Below are 27,020 nucleotides of genomic sequence, written 5' to 3' on the forward strand. Positions count from 1 at the left end.
GAGTTCCTTCGAAATGATTATGTGTTATTGGCATGCGAAACTTTGACATCGACATTAAAATTTTATTTTTTTTTATTGTACATATAACATTGAAATACAATATTCATGACCCTGATTACAATGGAAAATTAACGTTACCTTAAATTATTTATAAAGTAAAATGAAAATTTCTTTACGAAAATGTACAAATTTTTACAAAAATTTGAAGTATCACCGTCGGAAACCTTCAAGTGAGCATGTCTAAAAATATATTTTATATAAATATTCAATTTATCATACTGAAAATTATTTTTTTGTTGACTTCCCATTATAATCCTTATAATGGACTCCTATTACAATGGGTTAAGGAGAATTATCTTTTATTGTCTATAATGTAAAATCGAATTTTATAAACCAAAATGTAAATATTTGTTTAAAAATTGGAAATATATTCGTCGGCAAATTTTTTTAAATACAATAAAACAAACATATTTCTGTCAACAATATTCGATTTAGCTTCATTAGACAATAAGTAAGTTCAACGGTATTTTCTTTGTTGAAGATTACCCAACTAAGCGAAATTAAAACAACAAAAAAAGTGATTTGATTTTTCAAAGTTTTGTAATTTCAAAATTACTCCGCCTGTGACGTCTCAAGTTCTCTAGAATTATCCTGATTGGTGGGTTGGCTTCCCGGCAACCGGAAATGTATCACCACATTCTGCCATTGGTTTATTTCGGAGAACTAGTGACGCCATTCAAAGTAGTTCATTTTTATTCATTTTTTCATGCATTTTCGAGAAACTTCGCCATACAAATAACTGCTCTAATTTTTACCGCGCGTAAGAAAACATTTTATACATCCAATATCCCGTTGCACTGAACTTCCCCATAGAATAGACGATTTAAGATAATTTCATTAATTTTCCATTGTAATACGGACCCAGTAGGTAACATTTAACATACATACAAGAAATATTTGTACCTTAAAAGATAAACAACAAATGTCCATTTTTAATCAATTATTCATAATATGAGAAAATGTCATCAAAATTTTGCAAAGCGTATGTTTTAAACTTTCAAATAATTCAGTTGCAAAAATGCTTTATGCTTTTGTCGGATTTTTGCTTATAGATGCAGGGAACTCTTACAATAGTTGGAGATAACGCTTATTAAATGTTCAATGTGTATTTATTAAATCGAGGTAAATTTTTAAGTAATCAGGTATAACAATTTTTTCCACGTTTTCTGGTGAAAACTCTAAACTTCATTTACCAAATATTTTTTCCAAATTTAATTCATTGAAACAATTGAAAGAAACAAAAATTATTTCGTATGTATTATGTCCAAAATATGCGGAAAAGACTATTATTGAGTAAAATATTCATAGCGATGTTTTGCAGTATAATCAAGAATGCATATATTTTTTTTTTAATAAAAAAAGAATTATTGCGTTCTTATGATTTACCCAAATATTTAATTTTGAGGGCCATTTTCAACGAGTTGTAAATAACCCACTATTAGAAAATGGGAATCAAGTTGGGGTAGAGTGGGATTCGATAGCCACAGGGCCACAACCCGATTCAGAGGGTTTGAACAGTATGCCGACGAATTATGTTTAGTAAAATTCAGCATTTCGTTCAATTAAATAAATATGAACTTCAACAATTTTTTGATTATGTCCAAATGCTTACAGACTGGCTGGATTTTCTCCCTAGGGAGTTGTTCCTATTTAAATTTGTTGCAGCAGAAAGGGAAAGCATTTATGAGATAGGGAATATTAGAGTCTAGGCATTTACAGGGATTATGACCTGTCATTGGCTGGATTAAGTTGCCACTTTACACACTGTGTAAAATTCTCTATTCTGCCTGTTTTTAAACATCCACATTTCCTCAACTCTTCCATCTGTTGACTTTTGTAAAGAAAATGAACTAAAACCTTTATTATGCGGGTGAGATTCTGAAAACAATTTTCTAATTTTTATATATATGTCTAATTTTTATATGTCTGCTTTTACCAGTTAGTTAACTAAACAATGTTTCTATTATGTCCTAATGTTTGCAGACTGGCTGATAGTGAATGTTACTCAGTGTGTAAAGTGGTCACTTAAACCAGCCAATGACAGGTAATTTTTTATTTTTTATTTAACTTTTTGTACATAATGTTATTTGTACATTGGCGGGCTTATTGCCAAATGGCGATTTCTTCCAACCAACCAATAAAATAAAAGTTTTATTTTTATAATTTAAGTTACAGAACATATTCAATAGAAAAAAAAAAGAAAAAAAAAATTTAAAATGTATAAAAATAGAAATAAACGTATTTGTTTATAAATTACCTTAAATCAAAACTATTATTCAATAGGAAAAAGGAAAAAAGAGGAAAGAGGAAAAAGGAAAGGAGGAGAGATTAAGGAAGAGAAAGGAGATGTTTCTTCAGACGTGATTTAAACAGAGATAATGTAGTAACATTTTTAATGGTGGATGGGAGATGATTCCACAGTCGAGCCGCATGGACACTATATGAGTTAGAGAAGAAAGAGGAATTGTGTATGGGTATTAAGAGAGTGCCTTGAGAATGAGAACGAAGAGGTAAACCATGAACTAATAAGCGTTGAAATTTTTCACGCAGGTATATAGGCCCTACGCAGGTATATAGGTCATAAGCCCTGTAAATGCCTAGATTTCCATATTTCCTTCTCAAAAATGTTTTTCTTTTCTGTTGCAACAAATTTAGATCTTAATAACTCCCTAAGGATGAAATCCAGCCAGTCTGCAAACTTTTGGACATACTCAAAACATAGTTGCCCTTAATTACTACTAGTTAATGTTAAATTAACGTTAACATTTTTAAAAACCTACACGCGTTACATTTCGTTGGTTACAATATTTAAATATTAATTTAATATTACAGTAATCATTAAAAGTAATGGACTTTCGTTGGTTATCCTTTAAAGTAGTTGTGCTAGCAAAAATTATAATAAAAAAATAAAAAACATGTTATAATACTCAGTTTAACACATTATTTAACCTTTTTTTAAATCACATAACCGAATGCAATAAATTTCACAACCAATAAATAAAACAAAAAATATTATTTATTAATTTAATATTCGTAGACGTTTTGCCTATACAGTGCAATAATTTCGACGTTCCTTAGAAAAGTATTGTAGTTATTTTGAAATATTATGGTTTATTTAATAACGCTCCTATTCTTGGATAATAGAGAAATATCACATACTACGAGACTGATAAAAATATATAAAAAGGACTTAGAAAAAATAATTGTGTTTTTAAAAATCAATATGATATTGGGGCGTCTCTAACATAAGTGGGTAGATTATTCCACAATCGAGCGGCTACTACTGTGAAAGAGGAGGCAAGAAAATTAGAGCGATGATATTAAAAGGGTTCTCTCGTTACTAGAACGAAGAGATAGTCCGTGTTGTGTCCATATTTTGTACTTTTGGATTACCTTCTCTCAGCACAAAGATGCTTATACTACCATATTTCAGAGAGCTCCTTCGGGCAGCTTTTCTCGTTCTATTAATTGTACAAAAAAAAGTGATTTTTCCTTATTAAGTATCTTCTATTGCCCCATTATAGATGATCGTAAAAATTCCCCAGTACGATAAAATTACATAGCGTAGATTAAAGAGGCAAATGAGCAAAGCCGAAAAAAATATCGGGCATTATAATAACAAAATGCATCAAGTTATAAGCAAAAATATTTTTTTTAATTTTGGCTCCCCTGCAAAAAGGGCGATTTAGACGTACCATAGTTAATTTCTGGGGTGATAGCACCCCAGAAATTAATAGTCTGAACCACTCTCATGGCACGAGAACACAGTTTTTCACGTGTATTTTGTATGTAAATACACGAGATAATACGGCCACGAGAGCGTTTGGAATACCAGCCCTGGGGGCGCGAGATATCAATTAGCCGAACGTAAGAAAAAAAAAATCGAATTTTATGTTTACAATACTTTTCTAAGTGACCATCGGATAAAATAAAAAGAATATCGTCATCTTGATGCTGAAGAGATCAATATGAAATCATATTTATCTTTTGTAACACACTTTCTCAAAAGTTTTTAAAAAAATATTATTAGTTTATTTAATAAAAAGTATTTCCTAAGGATTAGATTAACATCATCTGAATAAGTCAATTGTAAAATAAAATGGTTTTTTTTTTTTTCTAATCAAGATAAAAGTATTTACTTCAAAACGATGATATGATGGGCTAAGTCTTTTTAACCATCAAGACGACAAAATGCAATTTCTATAAAAAATGAAAAAAATTGCCACAAATATAAAATCATCAGAAGAATCATTTAAAAATCGTGTTATTTTTTAAAATAATTATACAGGCTGTAATACAACCGAAAGTTTTGATTCTGAAAAATGATATGAAACACGTTAAATATATTGAAATAAATAGCGAATATGTCACAAATAGTTTAACTAATACGGAGAAGTATCTTTTTTCTCGATCTTTGTTGAAATATTATCTGTATGTAAGTTTTTTTATGCTGCGTACCACATTAAATTATAAATTAAAGACTTTTAGTTGTGTTACACTCTGTATAAAATGGATTTTTCATCTTTTTGACGTTTATATATGATGTTTTTGTTGACCTTTTTGAAGATAATTTTGTATCATGGCTACCAATCGAATGTACAAAGAAGTCAGCCATTTTAATTCCTTTTATTTTTAACTTAAATAAGCAAAAAGCCTCTAAACATTTATATAATTTACAAAATAAAAAACATAAATCTCTAACATTTAGATGTAAAAATTCAAATGCCAGAATCAAACCTACCATCATCAACACAAACTTTAACAAAATTATATGTACGGTGATCTAATAAAAAAATCTTGGTATCTTTTTAAAATTTTGTGAAATTACAATATTCAATTCTTCTTTTTTGTTTCACCTGTAATACAAAAACGTAATAAATTCATATAAAACAAACACACAATCTTTTGGTATTTTTACCGTATACGATATTTGATATTTTACAAATTAATGTATACTTAAAAAAAACACTTGTGAAACCTGTACAGTGGTGCATTTGAAATCAGTATTGAGTCTCATTCCCCATAATTTCGCTAGACGAATTCGATTTTGAAGTTCCAACACATTTAGACGGTTTTTCGCGTGTTTTGCCGCATTAAACGCATATTTGTTTATATGCCTTTTTTTTACATATAGCACAGAAATCAGTGTTTTCAATAAAGAACGCGCACTTTGGCGCTTTTAAAATTTTACAATACATGTAAAAAAAAATAGCGTTGATTTTGTATTAATTAAAATACACATCATATAAATATCTTATTAAATAGCTCCACAATACATTAAAAAAATAAAGATATTTTTTTTATAACATTAATTAAATTTCGTTGTATTTCATATTTTTAATTATAACACTAGAGCTTTGTAAAAAGCCTCAAAAAGTTCTAACGTAAAAGCAGTTGTGCTTTGGATTATTACTACGTAGGAACTATGGTTTTTAAAGTTGTAATGTTTATTTGAAAGCTTTATACTAACCATTAAAAAGTTTGTATAACACCAACTGTGCTAAAAGTCTGTAAGTTTAACACCAATTGTGCTGTGTTTGTAAGTTTTACGCTAGCTGGGATACGGGAGATTCTATGCAAGGTTCACACCAAAGTCTGTAAATTTCACACCAACTGCAGCTGTGAAAACTATGCTAGTAAGGTTCACACCATTTACTGAAAGATACCAAGGTGCATTGTGTTCGTCCGCAAACCAGTCCACATCCAAAACAGTCAGTAAAACATTAACGGGGTAACAACAAGCAGACATTTAATTAAAAATTTGTGTGGATTTTATGCTCACCGTCGCTACACGATGGTCCTGGAAACGAGAGCGGCTTTGAAAATGGCTGACTTCCTTACACACCTCGCTCTCAGACAGAGAAATTATAAAAAGTTAAGTTACTAAGAATTAAAATAAAATACATTACTCAAAAACATATGTTTGACACACACTTAACACAGTTTTTTTATGAAAATGTTCAAAACAATTATTTTCAATTAAACATGTTTTTCAGGTTTTCATAATTGTTGGGGGTTGAAATAACTTACATCATTTTTTAAATATAGGTTAATAATGTATGCAACACTATCGCAACTTGACTTCCACAAATACAAATGATTTTACAATATTTGAGTTTGTCCAAATGTTCGTAGACAAAAGACTGGATTTTACCCCCTCGGGAGTCATTAAGATTAATAAATTACAACAGGGATGGAGAATACCTTAAATAAGGGAATAAAAGAATGTTACACAGTGTGTAAAGTGCCACTTAAACCAGCCAATGACAAGTCATAAGCCCTGTAAATGCCTAGACATCCATATTCCCTTATTTAAGGTATTCTCCATCCCTGTTGTAATTTTCTAACAAATAATTTTGTTAATTAAAAACAGGCAAGTTGAAAATGCAATTTTCGGGTCTTGTGAGTGCAATATGATGCAGTTTAGTTTGTTTGTTTTTTTTTGTAAATTTAAACGAAATTAAGTTAAAAAAATTTGAACCGAGGTATTTTTTTTGATTAAATGAAAAATAATTTAATACCAAAACGATTCCACTCTGGAAGTGAATTTTTATTTACATTATATTAACTTATATTTGAAATACGCATTTTTTCAAAAGCGTTTTTCATCAATTCACTGTTTTTTTTTCTATACACCATATAACAGTCAAGGAGTTTAGCATCGAATTGAATTAAAATTGTTTATCTACAAATTCTGTTACAGTTTATATTTTATTATTGTTTTCTGATTTCATAAACATTTCTAATTGAAAAAAACACGTGTAGAATCAACCCCTAACAATTATAAATGCAGATATAAGATTTTCACAGCAAAATTGTAATATTTTATATTTGAACTGGTATGACATTCGAAAAATCATACACCGAATACGTTTCAACATTATAAAAATAAGTCAATAAAGATAATTTCTTAAATTTAAAGACAGCATTCTTTTTTTTCTCTGAAAAAGTAACGATTAATTTTGCTGTCAGAGGTTGTGTTCGAGCTTATATTTTTTCAAATAGGCTACGTATATAAATCTTTTAACAGTGCAAAACTAAAACTAATAAAACAAGGAGTAAAAAACAGTCACACTTGAAAACATAATAAGCATGTTTTTTTGAGGTCTTCAACTATTCAATGATTTTTTTAATGAAAACTATGATTTAAATGTTTGTATGAGGTGTACATTGGTACCTACAATGATTAGCAATTTAATGATTTTTCTAAAAAAAAAATAACGAAAAATGTGTGCAGTTTTGACATGACAATAAATAAAATTGTTTCTGGAACACAATTTTTAAATATTATTCAAGTACATTTTTCATCTACTCGTATATAAAAAAATACAGTTGAAGCAAGGATGTTCAAACCATTTTCTTATGGTTCTAAAGCATTTCCATAAAACACGTTAAGGGTGAATTTTAATCAGTCAGTACAAAAAATGTACTTTATTACAAATATTCGTAGCCAACATACGAGTAAATAGATAAATTGAATAATCTAAGTTATTTTTCGATTAAAAGCATTTTTTTAATTCACTCAACATTGAACTCAAGACGTTTCACGAATATGAAAAATAACAATCGAAATTGTTTTTTTTTTTTGCACTACAACAAGCCAGGGGGCCCAGTAACAGTGGTGAATTACATCACAGAACACCCAGGATTGAGAAAAATCACACTAAAATTTTTGTGTTCTCACCGGGAATCGAACCCGGAACCTTCCGTGCGTGAGTCGTAAGCGTAAGCGTGTTGACCACTACACTTAACCTAACACACAGGCTTACCAACTCAATTGAACGAACATCAACAAATTTAACAGTTTTTTTGGGGGTCATTTCACTTTTTTATTAATATCTTTAAATAAGCAAAAAAATACGATGCTAACGTTATTATTTTTTTTTTCCGGGCGACGTTGGATAATTTTTCTTCGAAGGTATAAAATATGCATATTTTGAATGACCTGACGAGACAATTAGCGTTCGATGGGACAAACGGCAAGTACTACGTTTCCGCGCCATACTTGTACACAATGTTTGTTAGAAGAATCAAAAAAAAAAATTTTGGTCCGGGTGTTTCGATGTACTTTTCATAACTTCCTTCTACATCCTCTTTTTCCCACCTGCTGACAAGCCTCTAAAATAGAGGCTCAGCCGGTTATTCCTTTAAAAAAAAAGCGCACACGGCAAGCATAACGTAGAACGTTTATTAAATAACGACTATATATTAATACGTTTATTTAAATAAATAAATAAATATTTTTGTGTTTTTTGAAAACCATTTACAATGCCGAATTTTAAAATAATATGTTGTATTTTAATAATAAAAACTTTTTAATTGTTATTATTACTTTTTTTTAATATTAAAAAGTACTACAGAGTTAGAGAAGACCCTTGCTAAGGTAGACTAACAGATATGTTTATTTATATATCTCCATATACATACGCACACACGTGTGAACACATATAAACATACACACACACACGCATACAAACTCGTACACATACATATATGCAAATAAACATACATATACATATACTCACATATAAAAACAAATATATACATATATGTATATGCACACACACACATACATACATATATACATACATACCCTTACATACACATACATATATATATATTATCCTTCTTGTCTTTATATTGTATAGTGTTTGAGTTGTAGTGGATAATATTACCTGAAAATACCTTAATAAGTTTTCAGTTTCTTTCCTTTCTAACTTTATAAGCCACTGGGTTTTTTTTGTATAGTAGTTACATTGGGTTACGTGAATAAAATATGTTCAACCTTATTTTAAATTCAAGGAGCCATAAAGCTAAAAGATCTCTGCATGAAAGAAGTTGTCGTCTGTGGTACAATGTGTTTATGTGACGTCACACTACGAGTTGATATATTTGTGTGCTGTTAACAATAAAATTTGATATTATAAGTTAAATGTAAATTAAATCGCATTAAAAACAGAATTTTCCGTTTTTAAAATTGATGCTATCTGATATTTCTCTAAAAAATATTAAATAACTAAAAAATATTCAATTCATTCATGCAAAATGTGGCGCTATCATTTGCCGGGTTTTCAGAATGGTGAGAAGCTTTTCAAGATTTTCGGCGAAATGTTGCATCATTTAGCTTTCATGTAAAGAAATTATTTAAAACCTTTTCAAAATGTTAAGGGTCAAGATTAATGTTTTCAGAAAATTTTCAACAAGGCTATTTACATTCCCTGTTTTAACTTAACAAGACCCGGATAAAAATGTATTTTTTAAGTTGAAAAAGCCCACATCAAATATACATTGAAATCACACATGCAAATCTTGCTTTGAAATCCCACATCATAATTCCACATCAAAATCACACACCAAAATCCCACATTAATATTATCAAAACATTTCACTGTAATATTTGTAAATTACAAAAAAATAAATTTAACGTTTTCAGTTTTTTTTAAATTGCTTAGCGGTAACTTGGCATTTATTAATATTTTTAAGAATAACCTTAAAAATATAGTAAACATTTTTTTCAAATTTAATTTTTTTATGATATCACTATCATACATGATACAATTTAAAAAAATATTTTTTTTTTCTAAAAATGAGCATTTGCAAAACGGCTCGCTATTGACGTGTGCCCTTCTAACAAATATTGCGTACAAGTATGTCGCGGTAACGCAACACGTGCCATTTGTCCCATGGGGCACGAAACATCATGTTTTAATGCAATTACCTCCTCGACGCTCCTCTAAATTCGGATTAAGGTCACTTTTTTACATTGCTTCTAATCAAAATAACCTTCTGCCTATTCACTTTAAATTATTTTCTTATCAGTCTACCAATAATAATAAAATTACATTTAGAAATCATTTCCTAAAACTATTTCTTGATTTTCCTTGACTTCAGTAAAATAACTTTTTATAGTTTGTTTTTAAAAAAGTCTCCGAGATTTGTCCATTTTTGTTTTAATTATGTATCACTATTGATATTTATATATGATAATCTTATTGATTGTTACTGTCCCAGAATGAGTTTGTTAACTCATGGAAATACAATTATTTATTGTACATTTTTTGTATATTGAAATTTAAAAAAAATTGAAAATTCAAAACGTGCATATAAACCTTTGTAGATAACTTTTCCAACGTCACGATTCGTCACACGGAAAAAAAAACAATTGTATTAGTACCGCTATCATCATATTTTTTTTGCTTATTTAAAAACAACACTTAAAAAACCCTATTAAAGCAAGAATATTAAATAAATATATCGTGTAGGATCCTCTCACGTCCAATTAAATCATACCGCTTAAAAAATGTGATGTCCAAAAATTAAAAAATTGTGTTTAAATAGAAAAAAATAATTGATTCCGAATTTATTCGCATATTAGCTATCAATATTTGTCAAAATTATAAGGCAAATTGAAAGAATGTTATGACGATTGCCCTTACCGTAGTTTTCTCTAAGCATCTTAGCAGATGATGATGCTGCAGCTCGAAGATGTCCTCTTCTCTGCCCCCATCGTCCAGCTCTATTCCTGACTCCTGGGCAGCTAACCTGGCCTCAGCTGCTTTCTTCTTGGAGACGAAGGCGGCTCCCGAGGACGCCTTGGCGATCCTGATGCGGGCCAAGCGGGCTTTCTGAAAATAAAATTTTTACCAAATTAGATTCTGCCTACGTTTAAACATCCACATTTCCTCAACTCTTCGGTCTGTTGAATTTGTGAAGTGTGAAGTGTGAAGAGCTGACATATCTATTACGTGGGTGAGATTAACCCGGCTGAACCATTTCCCCTACTAGGCAACGCTTAAAAAGAATTATTCAGTTTCTGTACTTTTTATATCAGTTTAAAACATTGTTCATACGATTATTAACTATGAAGTAAGCTACAGAATTCAGCAATACAACTGGCCCTAGGTACTTGGGTCGAGATTGCAAGCGCAAATCGAAACAGCTCGTTACACGTTTGTTGTTTAACTAAAAACAAACTTAAAACCAAACCAAAAATTTGCTGAATGGCTTAATTGATGTACCATAGTTACTGGAACAGGTGGCATTTAATGTTCCGATCTGCCGCTTGCGAAAAAATTATGTGCTGTTCCTCGATCAACACAGCACAAACTATGGCTTGCATGCACCAATGTCCCGATTGTGTCGTATTGTAAACTCGAGACAAGATCTGGACTTTTTTGGTGTATGTCTTTATACTTTTAAAAATTCATTAAGATAGACCGGATATTGTCTTGAGGTAGTTATTATTTTTTTTTGTCCTGGCTTTAATTTTATTTAGTTGTATTTTATTTTTTTAGTGCCTGTATTTATTATGAGAAATTGTATTTTCTATCGCTAGAATGAACTGCATAAGTCCGTCAAATAAATAAAAAAATAGTAAAAAAATCGTAACGTCACGAACGAATGTCAAAAATGTAAATTTTATTTTACAAACTAAATTACGGATTTTATTAAATTTGATCTGTGAGAGATCATTATCAGAATTGTAAATATTTTTTTGGCACTGTACACATTTTGGAAATAATTTTACATGATATATCGCGGTAGGTAAATATTTTGTTCAAAAAATATATCATGAATACGTATTTAATTACAATTGGGAAATTAAACGTAAAAATTATCGCCTATGAAAAATTAAAATCGACCCGTGGCGAAATACAAATACTAAAAAAAATAATGCGAGGTGTGCTAAAAATCCGAATGGCCAAATGATATTGTTATTTATTATTAGAATCATTGATATATTGTTCAGCCATTGCTGAATTCACACTGGTTTATTTCCGAATAAAATGCTTTAGAGTTCTACTGTTGTGTTTTTCTATGGTTATTGTCTACAGCCATCTCTCATGTTTCAGAGTGCCGTTGTATCCAAGTTAAGCCAATTATTGATTAATAATATAGTAAATAAAATAAACGAAATAGCAAACATTACCGTTTGTGAGGCGCCCTGTTAATTATCTGCGTGACTGCGCATAAAATATGTAGGTATGCATTCGTGTCAATTATTGTCGCAATCACATCCGATCCGCTTGCAACATCGCTTACGCTACCCCAGTAATCCTTTGCCACGCGCTGTTGCAAGGCATAGTTCTCTCGTATTATATCGTTTATCTGATCGTCGAAGTGTAATGTCCGTCCAGAAGCTCGCTGCTGAAGGCCTCCGCGTGACGCGTACAGTGCCGCGTCTTCACCAGTGTCAAGTGTCAGAATCCAACCAAGTGCTGCAGGGAGGAGAGAAGATTACAACAGGTGAGTGGCTTCCCGACCTAGTCCATCTTTTTTAGAAGGGTTGTAAACGAAGACTGGCGCCGTATTTCACGTCGTTTTAGTAAGATACTTATAAAAATACGGTCCACTTTAGCTCTCATAGTTCCATAAAAGACGTCGGGCTTCGCCCCCGCCCTCGCGCCCTCGTATTTTAGGAGAAAAAGATTTTTCCTCACCACTGTATTTTAATTACTATATAATACATTCAAGTTTCCTCTCAAACATAACCATAATACACGCTTTACGTCTAATGATGGATTGGTGGTACCAAAAGTATGTAATAAGTATGGAAATAGAACTCTCAAATATTTAGTACCTAGAATTTTTAATTTATTACCAAAAAAACTTAAATTTAACTCACATTGTTACAAGAGCAAAATAAGAGAGTGGCCACTCGATCAAAAGTTTATATATGAATAGTAGCTTAGGTGTAAATATTTTAATTTTTCATATAATTTCTTGTATTGAAAAAAAATATAAATATATATTATTATTTGTATAAACATGTTTATTCTGATATTTCCGGCTGTTAATTATTATCTGTTATTCATTGTTTTTATAAATGTAAATAATATTTTTAAGTTAGTATAAATATAATCTTCACCAACAAGCTACATAAAAGGGCTTGGTGGGATTTTAGTTTTAGTAAAAATATAACAAGTGAAAAAAATTTTAAATTGTAAAAATGTATGATTTTACTATTAAAATAAAAATTTTCAAAAATAATAAAAAAACATAGAATCACTACAAAAAAGGCGCCATACATGTGATTTAATTTTTCTTTTAAAAATTCTAAATAATATAGTTGATTCGCCGTATCTTTTACACAATATTGGTTTCCGTTGTCCTCTTCGCTATACTAGATTAAATTCCCCTTTTTATGTACCAACTTGTAAAAACAGTTATATCTCGAATTCATTCATTAGACGTACCTGTAGAAGTTATAATGGACTCAGTATTGATGTAGACATTTTTAACTGCACGTTGCATTTGTACAGAAAATTTCTTCATGGAGTCGATTATTTGGGATAGTTGCTGAATGTGCATCTTGAGTGGTTTATGCTATGTATATGTGCCGCATGTAATGTATATGTTGTGTATGTTTTATATGTGCGTGGATGGCTCGGAGTGTACATTCTGTATTTTTATTTATTTTAATTTATTACCTCCATGGAAAACGCAAATGTTAACAATTATTCTTTTCTCACTTGAAATTCTTATTTATTTATTTTTTTTCACATATAATGTTTATATCTTTTGCATAATTTATGAAAACTTAATTGGTGTTTTTATGTTATTTTTTTTTGTTTTTAATACTTATTATGTATGACTGTATGTTTTCTGAATAAAATAAAATAAAAATAAAATTTAAAAAAAAAAAAAAAATCTTTAACCGAATATTTTATTTTCTTTTTCTTATGTTACACAAAAATATTTTAACTGTCTATTTATTATAGGAGCGAATATTCATTTTGGGATTTTTTTGTTTACTATTTTTACTAAAAATATGTATTTCATTGCTATGTAATTATCCTTTATTTTTTTAATACTCTTATGTATATTGTAAAAAGAAAAAAAATATTTTTTTTTTTAAATCTTTAATATTTCATTTGTGTGTCTAAATTATTTTGAAATATTCTTATATATTTTACGCTTGCTGTGTTTTAATTGTTTACTAATATCTACATTTTTTTCAAATATTTTTTTATATTTTTACGACGCTTGAATCACGCACGGAACGTTACAAGTTCGATCCCAGTAAGGACACTGAAATTAAAATGTGATTTTTCTCAAGCCATCATCATCATCATTCCCTTTCCGCACCTAATGGTACATAGGTCACTGCATTGGTACAGCAATCGCAATGTAACTTGATCATTTTGTTATATTAAGGTAAGATGATCAGTCTTACGCTTTAAGTACTAGTCCAGGAACTATGAATTATTCTAGTGTAAAAACACATTTTAAAATAAATATTACATGTCAACCATGTCGGGATTCGAACCTGAGACCTATTTTGTGGTAGGCAAACGCGCTGACCACTACACCACGAGGCTGACGTGGTACATAACAATAAATAAATAGAAATAGAACATTTTAAAATGATTGCGTATGTATATGTATTACAATATCTATTCAGTATGATTTTATGTATTTCAAAAGCTATTTTATTAAAATATTTTCTATTAAATTCTAATAAAAATAAAAAGGATATGCGAGAGGTCTCGTGTTCGATTCCCGATATGGTTTATATAAAACATTTATTTGAAAGGGTGTTATCACACCATAATATTTCATAGTCCCTGGACTGGTACCTGAAGCGTAAGACTAATAAACTTACCTTTATATTACTAAAATGATTAAGATACGCTGCGATTGGTGTACCAATTTAGTGCCCTATGCACCATAGGCGAGGAAACGGAATTATGAAGATGATGAAGATTATGTAATTCAAAAGCTATTTTATTTAAATATTTTCTAATCAATTCTAACAAATATAAAAAGGATACGTAAATTGTTTAATTTTTAAAAAATTATCATCATTTTACCAGTAACCGGGTTCCGTCGTGACTGACATCATCAGACTGGTGACTTCGTAAACAAATGCCAATGTTATATACAGAAATTAGTTTAGTTTTCCACCAGTCTGACAATGTCGGTCACGACAAAACCCGATCAACGGTAGACATTATAAATTAAAAATAAATAAAACTATATTTAAATCTACGTTAATATTATTTTGGCATTCCCCAACATCTAGTAAAAAGAAATGAATGGAATTTAAGGAAAAAATCTAATTGGGATCCATAAAAAAACTAATGTTTATTCGTAACATTTAAATACAAACTTTGACTCCCTGAATGCAGCTCTGGTATAAATAAACAAACTTGGTAACTGTGGTACGTTTTTGTGTCAATACTTTTCAAAATATTTTTTCTCTATAAGGTGCGTCTATGTTTATTAAAAGGCCGATAATTTTAGTTAAATAAATGTGAGAAAATGGTGATATCCGCGGATTTCATTTTAAAATCGTAAATGTAATAATCCGTAAGGGTTTTTTTAATTTTTTTTTATTTATTTATCGGGGATATCAACAGTAATACATGTAATAAAAATATAACAAATAACATATGCAGAGAATAAAACCAATGACAGATATCCACAGAAATACATTAAATACACGTACAATACATACTAGTGTGTTTGTGTGAGTGTAAGTGAGTGAGAGGGTGGGTGTGTGGGTGTTATATTGGAATGAGGGTGTCAGGTATCGAAAATATAAATATATATAAAATTATAAGAATTAGAGATAAAATTTAATAAAATAAAATAAAACTTTAATATTGAAACTAAGTATAAGACAAAAAAGTATGTTTTAAGACGCGCATTTTAAATGTTATTTTTTTACAATCAAATGAATCAATAAGGGGAAAGTTCAAATTATATTCACTAGAAAAACGTATAAGTGGAGAGTTCTGGGCATAGTTCGTACGAACTGCTGGCACATGAAATAGAGAGCTCGGCGTGTGACGGGTGCGGTAGCCGGGGACATTTAATGATAACTCCGACAAAAGAGCCGGACTATCAAGGCGTCAACTGAATATAAATAAATTTTCAAATTTAAAAAAATACATCAGAGTAAAATGTAACAAATATTTGCGGGTCAAACGAAAACCGACAGAGACACATGCGAGATTTGAAGAGTAAAAAATACCCAAAAGTCACGAAACGATGACGTGAACAATTTTTTGATATTGTAAATAACGGAGATATATCCCAAATGGGATTATTGGAATAAAGTAAGTTAGTCTTGACAAACTGTTAATTAAACCATCCTCGCATTGAACAAAGCACGTGTTCATTTAAATTGAAAACATTCCAATCTAAATTTGAAAAATATATTCACTATCATTCTCATTACGTCCCACTCGATATGATATTTTGTCTCTGCAGACATTTTGTATGACAACCCAGGGTCAATAAAAAAGAATGAAGATGTTTACGATCGTTATAACGAATTATGACTATTTCGCTTTGTTGAAATCGAACCAAACTCTACTTCCAATACGATGATTTCGTTGTTGGAATTTACTCTCTGTACTTTAAGATGGCTAAGCTAAAAATTATGAATATAATTTTTACATGAAATATAAATCAATTAGATGTTTATGACAAAACACAACTAAATTTAGTAATAGGCGTATGAAACTATCATATTTGTTTTTGTATTAAGAGTGAAATGTAGTCCAACAATGTTTGAGTTTGTCTAAATGCTTGCAGACTGGCTGGATTTCCTCCCTAGGGAGTTATTCATATTTGAATTTATTGAAAAAGAGAGGGAAAACACTATTGAGAAGGGAATATGGAAGTCTAGGCATTTACAGGGCTTATGACCTGTTATTGGCTGGTTTACGTAGCTACTTTACACACTGTGTAACACTCACCATTCTGCCTATGCTTAAACATCCACATTTCCTCAACTCTTCCTATGTTTGAACATCCATATTTCTTCAATCCTTCCATTAGTTGATTTTTACAGAAGATGTTAAAAATATTATTATAAATTCATCATCATCATCAACAATCTCTTTCCGCACCTAATGGTGCATAGGGCACTGTATTTGTACACCAATCGCAGCGTATCTTGATCATTTTATTACATAAAGAAAAGATGATCAGTCTTACGCTTAAGGTGCTAGTCCAGGGACTATGAAATATTCTGGTGTGAAAACAGCGTTTTAAATAAATATTTTATATCAACCATGTCAGGAATCGAAACTGAAACCTCTTGCATGGTAGGCAAACGCGCTTACCATTACACCACGAGGCCGATATGCCAATACAATATAAATTTAAAAGGAAAATTTTAGTTATTAAATTAATGCAATAATCCGTCAGGGTTTTAAATCAATTTCAAATAATAAAAATCGTTTTTCCAAAAACGACAAATGACGAATTATGCAAACTTGACATTTGTGTTCGCGTTCGTTTTCGACTTCTACAAATATTTTCTAACGAAAACTCGCATGCTAATACTCCGATCACCGATCGTCAATAAGTTGACCGTTATGAGATCGGAGTGCTAAGTCGAACGCGCCGTGATTCATTCTAATTTTGAATCTCTGCCAGAGATTTCAGGCGGGAGAAACGCGCGTATTCTGTCAAATGGAATCTCGATTTGAATTTGATTCCTTCGTTTTGCCTCATTGCGGGGATAAAAATGAAGTCTTTATGTAACAATTTGTCAACAAACGTAATTTCTTTAATTTCTGGATGAAAAATAAGTGATAGATAGAAAACTACCGTCGCTTCGGTGAACAATTTTCAATAAAAATTCTCAAAACATTTATTACTTATATTTTTTAATCACGCCGTTTCCCCGTAAGGAAAGGCAGAGAGGATTGAACGCCATATCACGCTGTCTTTCCATGCAGATCTCGCTTTCCCTACATTCACACATCTTCTCATGCACGCGCGCTGATTCTTCCGACTTTTGACATGTCTTTCTCGGTCTTTCTTGATTTCTGCATCCATCAACCTCCGCATTGTAAATCTTTTTAGCCGTTTTTTCGCTGTCCATTCGCTCTACACCTCCAAGCCAACGCCGAGCTCCTTTCTTGATTCTCTCGATAATGCTTATCTCAGCCTTACATTATGTACGGATCTCGACATTTGTACGTCCATCGCGCATAGTTTTACCAGACGTTCGCCTGAGAGATCGCATTTCGACAGCATTCAACCTACTTTCATCCCTGTTTTTCCGAGTCCATACTTCGGTCCCATGCATCAGGGTCGGTATCAGGACTCCATGTGAACTACCAATTTTGAGGAAACTAGAACACAGTTTATTTCAAACTATAGTGTTTTTAATAAAATCAAATACTCGATACATAATTTCTATTCAAGTATTTCTACCAATGAAATTATCAATCCAAATGTTTTGTTTTTTGTCTATAAACATTTGGACAAAATCAAAATATTTCAATAAAACCAACTGGTTTAAGAAGTATAAAAATTGGAAAATTGTTTTTAGGTGTTGCCTTGTACGTGAAATATTTCAATCAGATGAATCTCTTCTCAACAATATATATTTCAGCTTTGTAACTTCGCATAAATCAACGAATCGAAGAATGAAATAAATACGGATGTTCAAACATAGGCAAAATGGTGAATATTACAGTGTGTAATAAACCAGCTAGTGACAGGTTTTAAGCCCTGTAAATGCCTCGACTTCCATATTTTCTTCTCCAATTTGTTTTCCATCTCTGTTGTAGTTTGTGAATATGTTATATTATATTTATACTCTTTCAAAAAAAAAAACAATTCGGTTCAGTTTTGGGAAGCGGAAAACGGGACTGCGAAACGTCAATTTTGTCGATTTAAGTTGGACATATTTTTTCCTACGTGCAATCGTCTTCGCACAGTATCGGGGCGGCATTTGAGAGAGAGTGATAGAAAAAAAATGTCACAATTAAAGATGGTCGTTTTTGTTATTTTTTATAAGAAATACCAGTAAATGTTACCGTTTTAAAAATAAAACTGTTTCTAAATAACAGATCAGATTAGCTTAAGTAAAAACTTTAGAACTAGTAATTGCTGCAACGGTTTTACAAAAATACATTCAACTGTTACTTGTAACATGTCGCAAATACTGAACTGTTATCTAAGAAACGTTTTCATATTTTTGATACCATGACTAATTTTTGACCAGTTTAATTTTCTTACACTGTTACAGCTGTTTCTGGTAAAATTAGTATTTGCGGAAATGTTATATTTTTGTATTAAGTATTAAGTAACTTAAAAGAACGTCAACAGATAGTGATAATGATACTTTTAGAAATAAAATAATATGTTCAGATTTTGGGATACCCCAAAGGAACAGTAATTGGACCTATTTTAATTATTATATATTTTCATGATATTTTTAATATAAGGAAAATGAATGGTGATATAATTTTATACGATGATGACACCGTATTTGTTATAATGGGATCTTTATGGGAAGAAGAAAATATGAAATCAAATATTTCACGTAGGTATATAGGAGCGTTAGGACTATGAAGTACATCGAAAAGAAGTGAGAGGGAGTGATAGTCTCTAAAAATATTTGTATGCACTTATATTTGTAAGTTTAAAAAAAAAAATCGCGTAGTTCATTTATTTATTTATTAACGGACATCGTCCATTAATAAATAAATCATCCATTGCCTGTTGGAAGGGCTATCTCTATGTTGAACAATATTACTTTGGACATTGACATTTTCCACGTCTCTGAGGGAGTTTTTCGTTACAAGATTCTCTTACTTTTTTAACATATTATTCTTTGGATATTATGTATACTAATTTGTTTTATTTTTATAGATACCTAATTTTACCTAATTACTTCTATATGTATGAATTAAGATATTTTATTTTGTAATGTACATATATATGAATAAATAAATGATAAATGAAAACAATTTATATGATTTTAATATAACAATAAAAGAATAGTTAAAATCATTAAAAAAAAAAAATAAGCATTGACAAACATAAGGGACATCAAGACAAGATCTGCGACTAATTCTAAGTTCGCGATAATTTAACACGAGCTTGTGTTAACAGGGGTCCTATTCTAAACCACTCTCGTGGAACGAGAAAACAGTTTTTTTTGTGTATTTTGTATGTAAATACACGAGATAATACGGCCTCAAGAGCGTTTGGAATACCAGCCCAGAATACGGATTTAAATTTACGTTCGAAGTAAAGCGCGGCCGTTTTAATTTCAGCGTTAACTTGCAATAGAACGGACTCAGAATCAGGCCGCTGGACTATTTATTTAGTGCTCGTTTAAACCGTTGCAAACTTAAACCAAAAAAGTCCAGATCTTGTCTTGAGTTAACAATACGACAAAGAGGACCAGCCTTTGAGAATTAAGGCCATAGTTTGTTCTATGCTGATCGATGAACAGTGATTCATTGTTTCTCAACCTACGAGTCGGAATATTGAATTTTACTTGTCCCAGTAATAATGGAACATCGATTATACCATTTAGTATGCCGAACAGATATATGGAATCAATATTAGTTCTACGTTTTTGTAGACTAGAAATATTTAACATTGACTCTATATCAGCATAAGAATAATTACCTCTCTCTAGTCCAAGCGTCCACGTTACTTTTTGAAGCAAGCGATGTTGGACTGATTCAATGTGACTTATGCGATTCACATATTTATTTATTTGACACTTTATTTATTTATTTATTTATTTATTAACGGACATTGTCCACGTATACAATTTATAAGGTTTAAATAGTACAATAAAAGAATAGTTGAAAACTTTAAAAAAAAAGAAAAATGCATTGACAAACATAAGGGACATCGAGACAAGATCTGGACTATTTATTTAGTGCTCGTTTAAATCGTTGTAAACTTAAACCAAAAAAGACCAGATCTTGTCTTGAGTTAACAATACGACAAAGGCGGGTCATTGGAGAATTCAGGCCATAGTTTGTTCTATGCTGATCGATGAACATTACTTCATTGTTTCTCAATCTACGAGTCGGAATATTGAATTTTATTTGTCCCAGTAATGATGGAACATCGATTATACCATTTAGTATGCCGAACATATATATGGAGTCAATATTAGTTCTACGTTTTTGTAGACTAGAAATATTTAACATTAACATTTATATACATATACAATATATATACATATAAGGGCGGGAATATTGCCTTATGGCAATTTCTTCCTACCTACCCAAACCGTTTTGTTTGAGAAAATTATAAATACATGGACATATTGAATCCTAAAATTTTTACACAAAAATTAAAAACAAAGATTAACAAAATAAAAATATATTTAAAAAAAAATAACACTATACTATGTAGAGAGGAGAGGAAAGAAGAAGGATAAAAGAATAATTTTAATATTTAGATAGTGACATTTCAATCTTAAATTAAATGTAAATAAAGAAGGGGCATCTCTTAAATTAGTGGGTAGATAATTTACAATCGAGCGGCTACTACTGTGAAAGAGGAGGCAATAAAATTAGAGAGATGACAGGGTAGTGAAAGGGTTCTATCGTTACTAGAACGACATAGAATGGAGACCAGACCACGGAGGCATATTCTAGAAGAAGGCGAACAGTTGAGCAATAAACAGTTTTGATTGTACGGATATCAGAAAATCAGAGGATATTCTGTTAAATAGGTTTTTCATGGGACGAAGTAAATTTGAAATTAAATATAGATATTAATAAATTAAAAGAATGGTTTGATGATAATATTTTCTTTTAGGATACTAAAAAAACATATTACGTTGAAAAAACAAGATATACTTCCTATAAATATTTATATCCACTAGTGTTTGTATGTTTGAAAAAATATAAATTCGTTTACTTTAATAGTCTATTATCAAATAAAAACATTAAAAAAATACGCTGAACTGTCTCATTGGCTGATGACACAACCACTTTTCTTTTACTATCACGAGATAAAGATTTTAACGATCTGTTAGAAAAAATACGTTTTAAAATCAAGAAATTAAGGAGAAATAATAATATATAGTGTTATTATTTAAGCAATTTGCTTATTAATGTTGATTAATCGAAAGCGATGGTTTTTGAAAGGGATGAAAATATAACTAAATGTGAGATCAGTGTGAACGGAGGTATTCTGAATCAGGTAGAAGAATTTGTGTACCTGGGTAGTATGTTTACTAGGGACGGAAAGACCGAGAAAGATATTAAAACGAGGGTGAGTGCCGGGAACAGGGTGAACGGTGCACTGAAATCTACTTTGGCAAACAAATGTTTATCGCAGGAGGCTAAACTAGCAGTTAACAACGAAGTTCTAGTGCCAACTATAATATATGGGACCGAAGTATGGAATTGGAAAAATGGTAATGAAAGTAGGTTGAATGCTGTCGAAATGCGATCCCTCGGGCGAATGTGTGGTAAAACGATGTATGAAAGATGTACAAATGTCGAGATCCGTGATGTGTAAGGCTGAGACATGCATTGTCGACAGAATCAAGAGAGGGGTGCTGCGTTGGTTTGGACATGTAGAGCGAATGGGCAGCGAAAGAACGGCTAAAAAGATATACGATGCGAATATTGATGGATGCAGAAAACGAGGAAAACAGACATGGCGCGATCAGGCCCATCAAATACTTGAAGATGGACTTGTAAAAAGTAGTGGAAACGAATGTTTTGTTTATTGTTTGTATTTATATCTTTTTTCAATAAAGCTTTAAAAAGAAATTTCATTTTATATTTGATTCACCCTCTTATTTGAAATGAATATTATTTGTGAAAAGCCTCTCCGTTTCTGTTAAACTATAACTTGTTATTCCTTTCAGTAAATAAGCATGAAACACTTTATTATAAACATGAATAATAATGGGCGCTGAATTATCGTTTAATTATTTTTGTAGTTTCCAGGGATCCGGCATACGTATTATTTTACGAGCAAGCAGCGGTAAATTCACCATTCTGTTTACTTTTTCATTTATAATGCCGCATCCACACCACATTTTGCGGGTTTCTGTTAGAGAATGCACAAGAATTTAATTATTTTCCTTCGTAAAGCTCGTCTGACGCGGTAGCGTCAAAACAAATGAAAATGAATATGGAAGACACAAGAAATGATTACCTAACTCATTCAAATATTTTAATTTTCAGACCATTTCTCAAAAGTCGTAAATAATTTAAATATAACCTTATTTCGTGGAAATGTGGTGGGATTGCCAGGCTGAGGAAGGTGTTGACTGCATTCTTAATCCATATTGGTCGGAGGGAGTCAGAGAATTTGTTGTCCGATGTAGAAGGACGTAAGCTGGTTGCTTGTTTTACTTGTAATGACTTGGGACTTAGGATATAGAGATTTTGGTATTATTTATGTTTTCTCTGGATATTTATTGTTTACCTTTAAGACTGAAAAAGCACACATTATGATAAAACTGTAAATACTTTTAAATATCATTATAAAATACATAATTTACTGCCTTAGAACGGGGATGCTATCCCTAGTTAGGCAGTTTAGATGAACCAACAGCAAAAATAAATAATATGTATGCTTACTTTTACTACTGAATTAATTTGTTGTATAAATAATTACTTGTATATTGCTGTGATAAATATGTAAAATAATAAAATAAAAATTATAAAAAAAAAATATTCTGGAAAAATGGTTATTGAATTGTGATAGAGCGGGATTTTGTGTCGGCCTCGTGGTGTGATGGTCAGCGCGTTTGTCTACCATGCAAGAGGTCTCGGGTTTGATTCCTTACATGGTTGATATGAAATACTTATTTGTGGGGGTGTTTTCACACTAGAATATTTCGTAGTCCCTGGACTGGTACCTAAAGCGTAAGACTGATCATCTTACCTTCATGTAACAAAAATGATCAAGATACTCTGTGATTGGTGTACCAATGCAGTGGCCTATGCACCATTAGGTGCAGAAAGGGAATAATGATGATGTGGGATGGATATTTGATCCGTGAATCCACAACACTACTGCAAGACCACAACCCGATTCAGCTCAACTTTTTTTACTTAAACAGAGGGGGCTTACTTATAAACCTATAATAAAGTTACGCCTCGGAATAGTGGTAGAATAAGGATAGAAATACTATTCTTATTTTAGTGGTAGAATAAAATAGCCTCTTGCAATAATAAGGAAAAATCACCTTTTTTAAAAACATTTTTAAAGAAATGTAATACTAACCAATAAAAAAAAGTATTTTTTTAACAGTAGGATATTTTTTTTAAAATTGTTATTTTGAATTCCCGCAAAAACGGTTATTCCGTTGGCCACTAATGTATTTTTTTTTGTATTGGGGATATCAACAGTAATACATGTAACAAAAATATAACAAATAAAATATACAGAGAATAAAACCAATGACAGATATCCACAGAAATACATTAAATACTCGTACAATACATGCTAGTGTGTTTGTGTGAGTGTAAGTGAGTGAGAGGGTGGGTGAGTGGGTGTTATATTGGAATGAGGGTAGACATGTGTGTAAATATTATTGCACAAGTGTCGAAAATATAAGTATATATACAATTTTGAGAATTAGAGATAAAATATAATAAAAATAAAATAAGACTTTATTATTGAAACTAAGTATAAGAAAAAAAAGTATGTTTTAAGACGCGCATTTTAAATGTTATTTTTTTTACAATCAAATGGATCAATAAAGGGAAAGTTCAAATTATATTCACGAGCAAAACGTATAAGTGGAGAGTTCTGGGCATAGTTCGTACGAACTGCTGGCACATGAAATAGAGAGCTCGACGTGTGACGGGTGCGGTAGCCGGGGACATTGAATGATAACTCCGACATAAGAGCCGTACTATCAAGGCGTCCACTAATACCCGTATGCAGAGACAAAACTAAAGGTGAGGAAAGTACATTCTAATTTCAAATGCAGAGAATAACCCGAAGGTGAAGACAATAGAATGTACTCTCCTCACATTAAGGTTTGTCTCTGAATACGGGTATAAGTATGTCGTGAAGCACCCCCATGTCTAATAGTAGACGGCGATCTTCTAAAGTAAGCAAGTGGTGCTTTTTGCAGGAAGACATATAATTGAGATCGGTATTCTTGCATCTCCAGTTAAGAATACGTCACGATTTATGTTTATTTGTTTCTTCCTGGCCATTGAAATTTAATGAAAACATTATCACGAATCTTGGCCTCACAACAACCAAGGCCAAACAAGTCGCGTTTTCAACAAGTTTCAGGTACCAGTCTAGCGACCATAAAATATTCTAGTGTGAAAACACTCTTTTAAATGAATATTTCATATCAACAATGCCGGGATTTGAATTTGAGTCCTCTTGCATGGTAGGCAAAGGCGTTGACCATTACACCGCAAAGCCGCCACGTCACACAGCTTACTATAACGCCACAAAATGGGTGAAAAATAACTCTCCTATAATATTGCAATTTACGACATTACCCTTTGAGATAAAAGCCACAGAGAATTACGGAAATTTTGAATTGAATTTTTTAATGAGAGAATACTAGATTTTAGACATTAGGCTAATTACTTGTTATTGACTACTGAAACGTATCACTTTATACACTAACAAAATGCACTATACAACAGTTAGTCGCGGAGGACATTAATTTGTTGGATATGAATTAAAAAATATAAATGCGTATTTTCATTATTTTGAACACTATAAAAACAAACTTATTCTAACGAATTTTCCCTTATTTAATTTTATTAAAAAATTGTAGTGCGCTTAAAAAAATAACCAAATTAATTATAAAATTGAAAATTGTTTTTTGTTTTTCGATAATAGTCACTGGTACTGGCAGGCACGATAAGCTTTATCGATGTGCATTCTTTAACGGAGACTTTTGGCTTTTGCTTAAAAACAGCGGTTTACCAATTTTCGTAAATTGTAATCAATTTTTGTTTAGTAGTTAACAAATCTGAGAATTAAACGCTAAACAAGATGGCGAATGTAAATAGTTTTACCACAAATACTGATGTTGAAGAATTCACAAGTAGATAAATTATATCAAAAAGTATGATTAGGTATTTCAGCGTTGTTTTTCAGTCACTCTTTCGCAAAGACCTCCCCGATACTTTTTTTAAATGTATGAATAAAGATACTCTATTTTGTAATGTACATAATATATCTTTACATATATAATTTCCCTGTACGTGTGATGTCACCGTACTCCTCCTAAACGGCTTAACCCATTTACGTGCGGTTTTCAGAGAAATACAGATATTTGCGCTGTGCGTGTTCGTAAATATTAAAATATGCATCGAATATATAAAAAAAAAGTTAGGAGCATAAATATTTTATTCATCGATCTACCAGGGTTGCATTTGAAGAGAAAGCATTTACAAAAAAATGGAAAAATGTTGTTCTTTTGTCTATAAAAAAAGTTTTTTTAAATGTTTACAAATTGCATTTGTTTTTTGTAGATCTCAATCAGATTCTTTCCGTAAATTCCTTATAATTTCTACCCATTTATTTCTTTTTATTGGACTTTTGGTAACACTAAAACAATATTAAATTCAATACATTTTTAAAAATCGTATTCCTACGTAAGTACAACCCTTTGTTGGTGAGACGACCGGAGTTTGACTTTTGCAAAAATTATGCAATATTCGAAAAAAAAATATTTTATGTTTTGGAATTCAACCATAAACAAGTACCTAGATACCTAGTTTAATTCAATACCTTTCAATATTAACAATTTTTAGTTTTGGACATCAATCACAAACAAGTACCCAGTACTTATCAATGAAAAGTATTTTTTCAATGTAATAGCAGGTAAGCCAACGTTCGGGCAGGTCAACGTCTGTCGGGTCCGCTAGTATGAATAATAATTTGAAAATTGAAATTGAAATCGTAAAATATATCATATTTGCTTATTCATAAAGTCACGCCTTGCTAGAATAACCCTTCCCAAACTTCTAGATGTAGGTTCTGCAGCTCAAATGAGGAAACACTTATACACATAACGTATATGTAAATGTGTTACTTTGCATCATAAAAGGAGCCTCATCCTCGGGGGACCACTGGTCAAACCTTAGGATGTTAAAGAGCCCGCCCCCTACCTAATTGCCCGATACTTTACGGATCTGGGCTTGGAGGGGGAGATTTAGCAAAATGTAAACTATTGCCTTCCACTCAGTAGCCAGGCTCTTTATAGACCTGGGCTCGGAGGG

General features: G+C 31.2%; 1 protein-coding gene across 2 annotated transcripts in view; it reads right to left on the reverse strand.

The window, feature by feature from the left end:
- Shal (Potassium voltage-gated channel protein Shal) overlaps nt 1-27,020 on the reverse strand; it is a 160,168-nt gene that overhangs the window by 18,135 nt on the left and 115,013 nt on the right. Inside the window, exons 3-4 of one of the 2 annotated variants that reach the window (XM_088234519.1) lie at nt 10,497-10,685; nt 5,843-5,860 (exon numbers count right to left, since the gene is read on the reverse strand). In XM_088234519.1, the coding sequence (XP_088090645.1) occupies nt 5,843-5,860; nt 10,497-10,685 (207 nt within the window). The remainder of the gene's footprint in view (nt 1-5,842; nt 5,861-10,496; nt 10,686-27,020) is intronic. The other variant, XM_088234520.1, reaches the window with a different exon arrangement.

The sequence above is a fragment of the Micrasema longulum genome, unplaced genomic scaffold, assembly GCF_059751315.1.
Source record: "Micrasema longulum isolate JH-2025_06_02 unplaced genomic scaffold, ASM5975131v1 h1tg001252l, whole genome shotgun sequence".
NCBI classification, from domain to species: Eukaryota; Metazoa; Arthropoda; class Insecta; order Trichoptera; family Brachycentridae; genus Micrasema; species Micrasema longulum.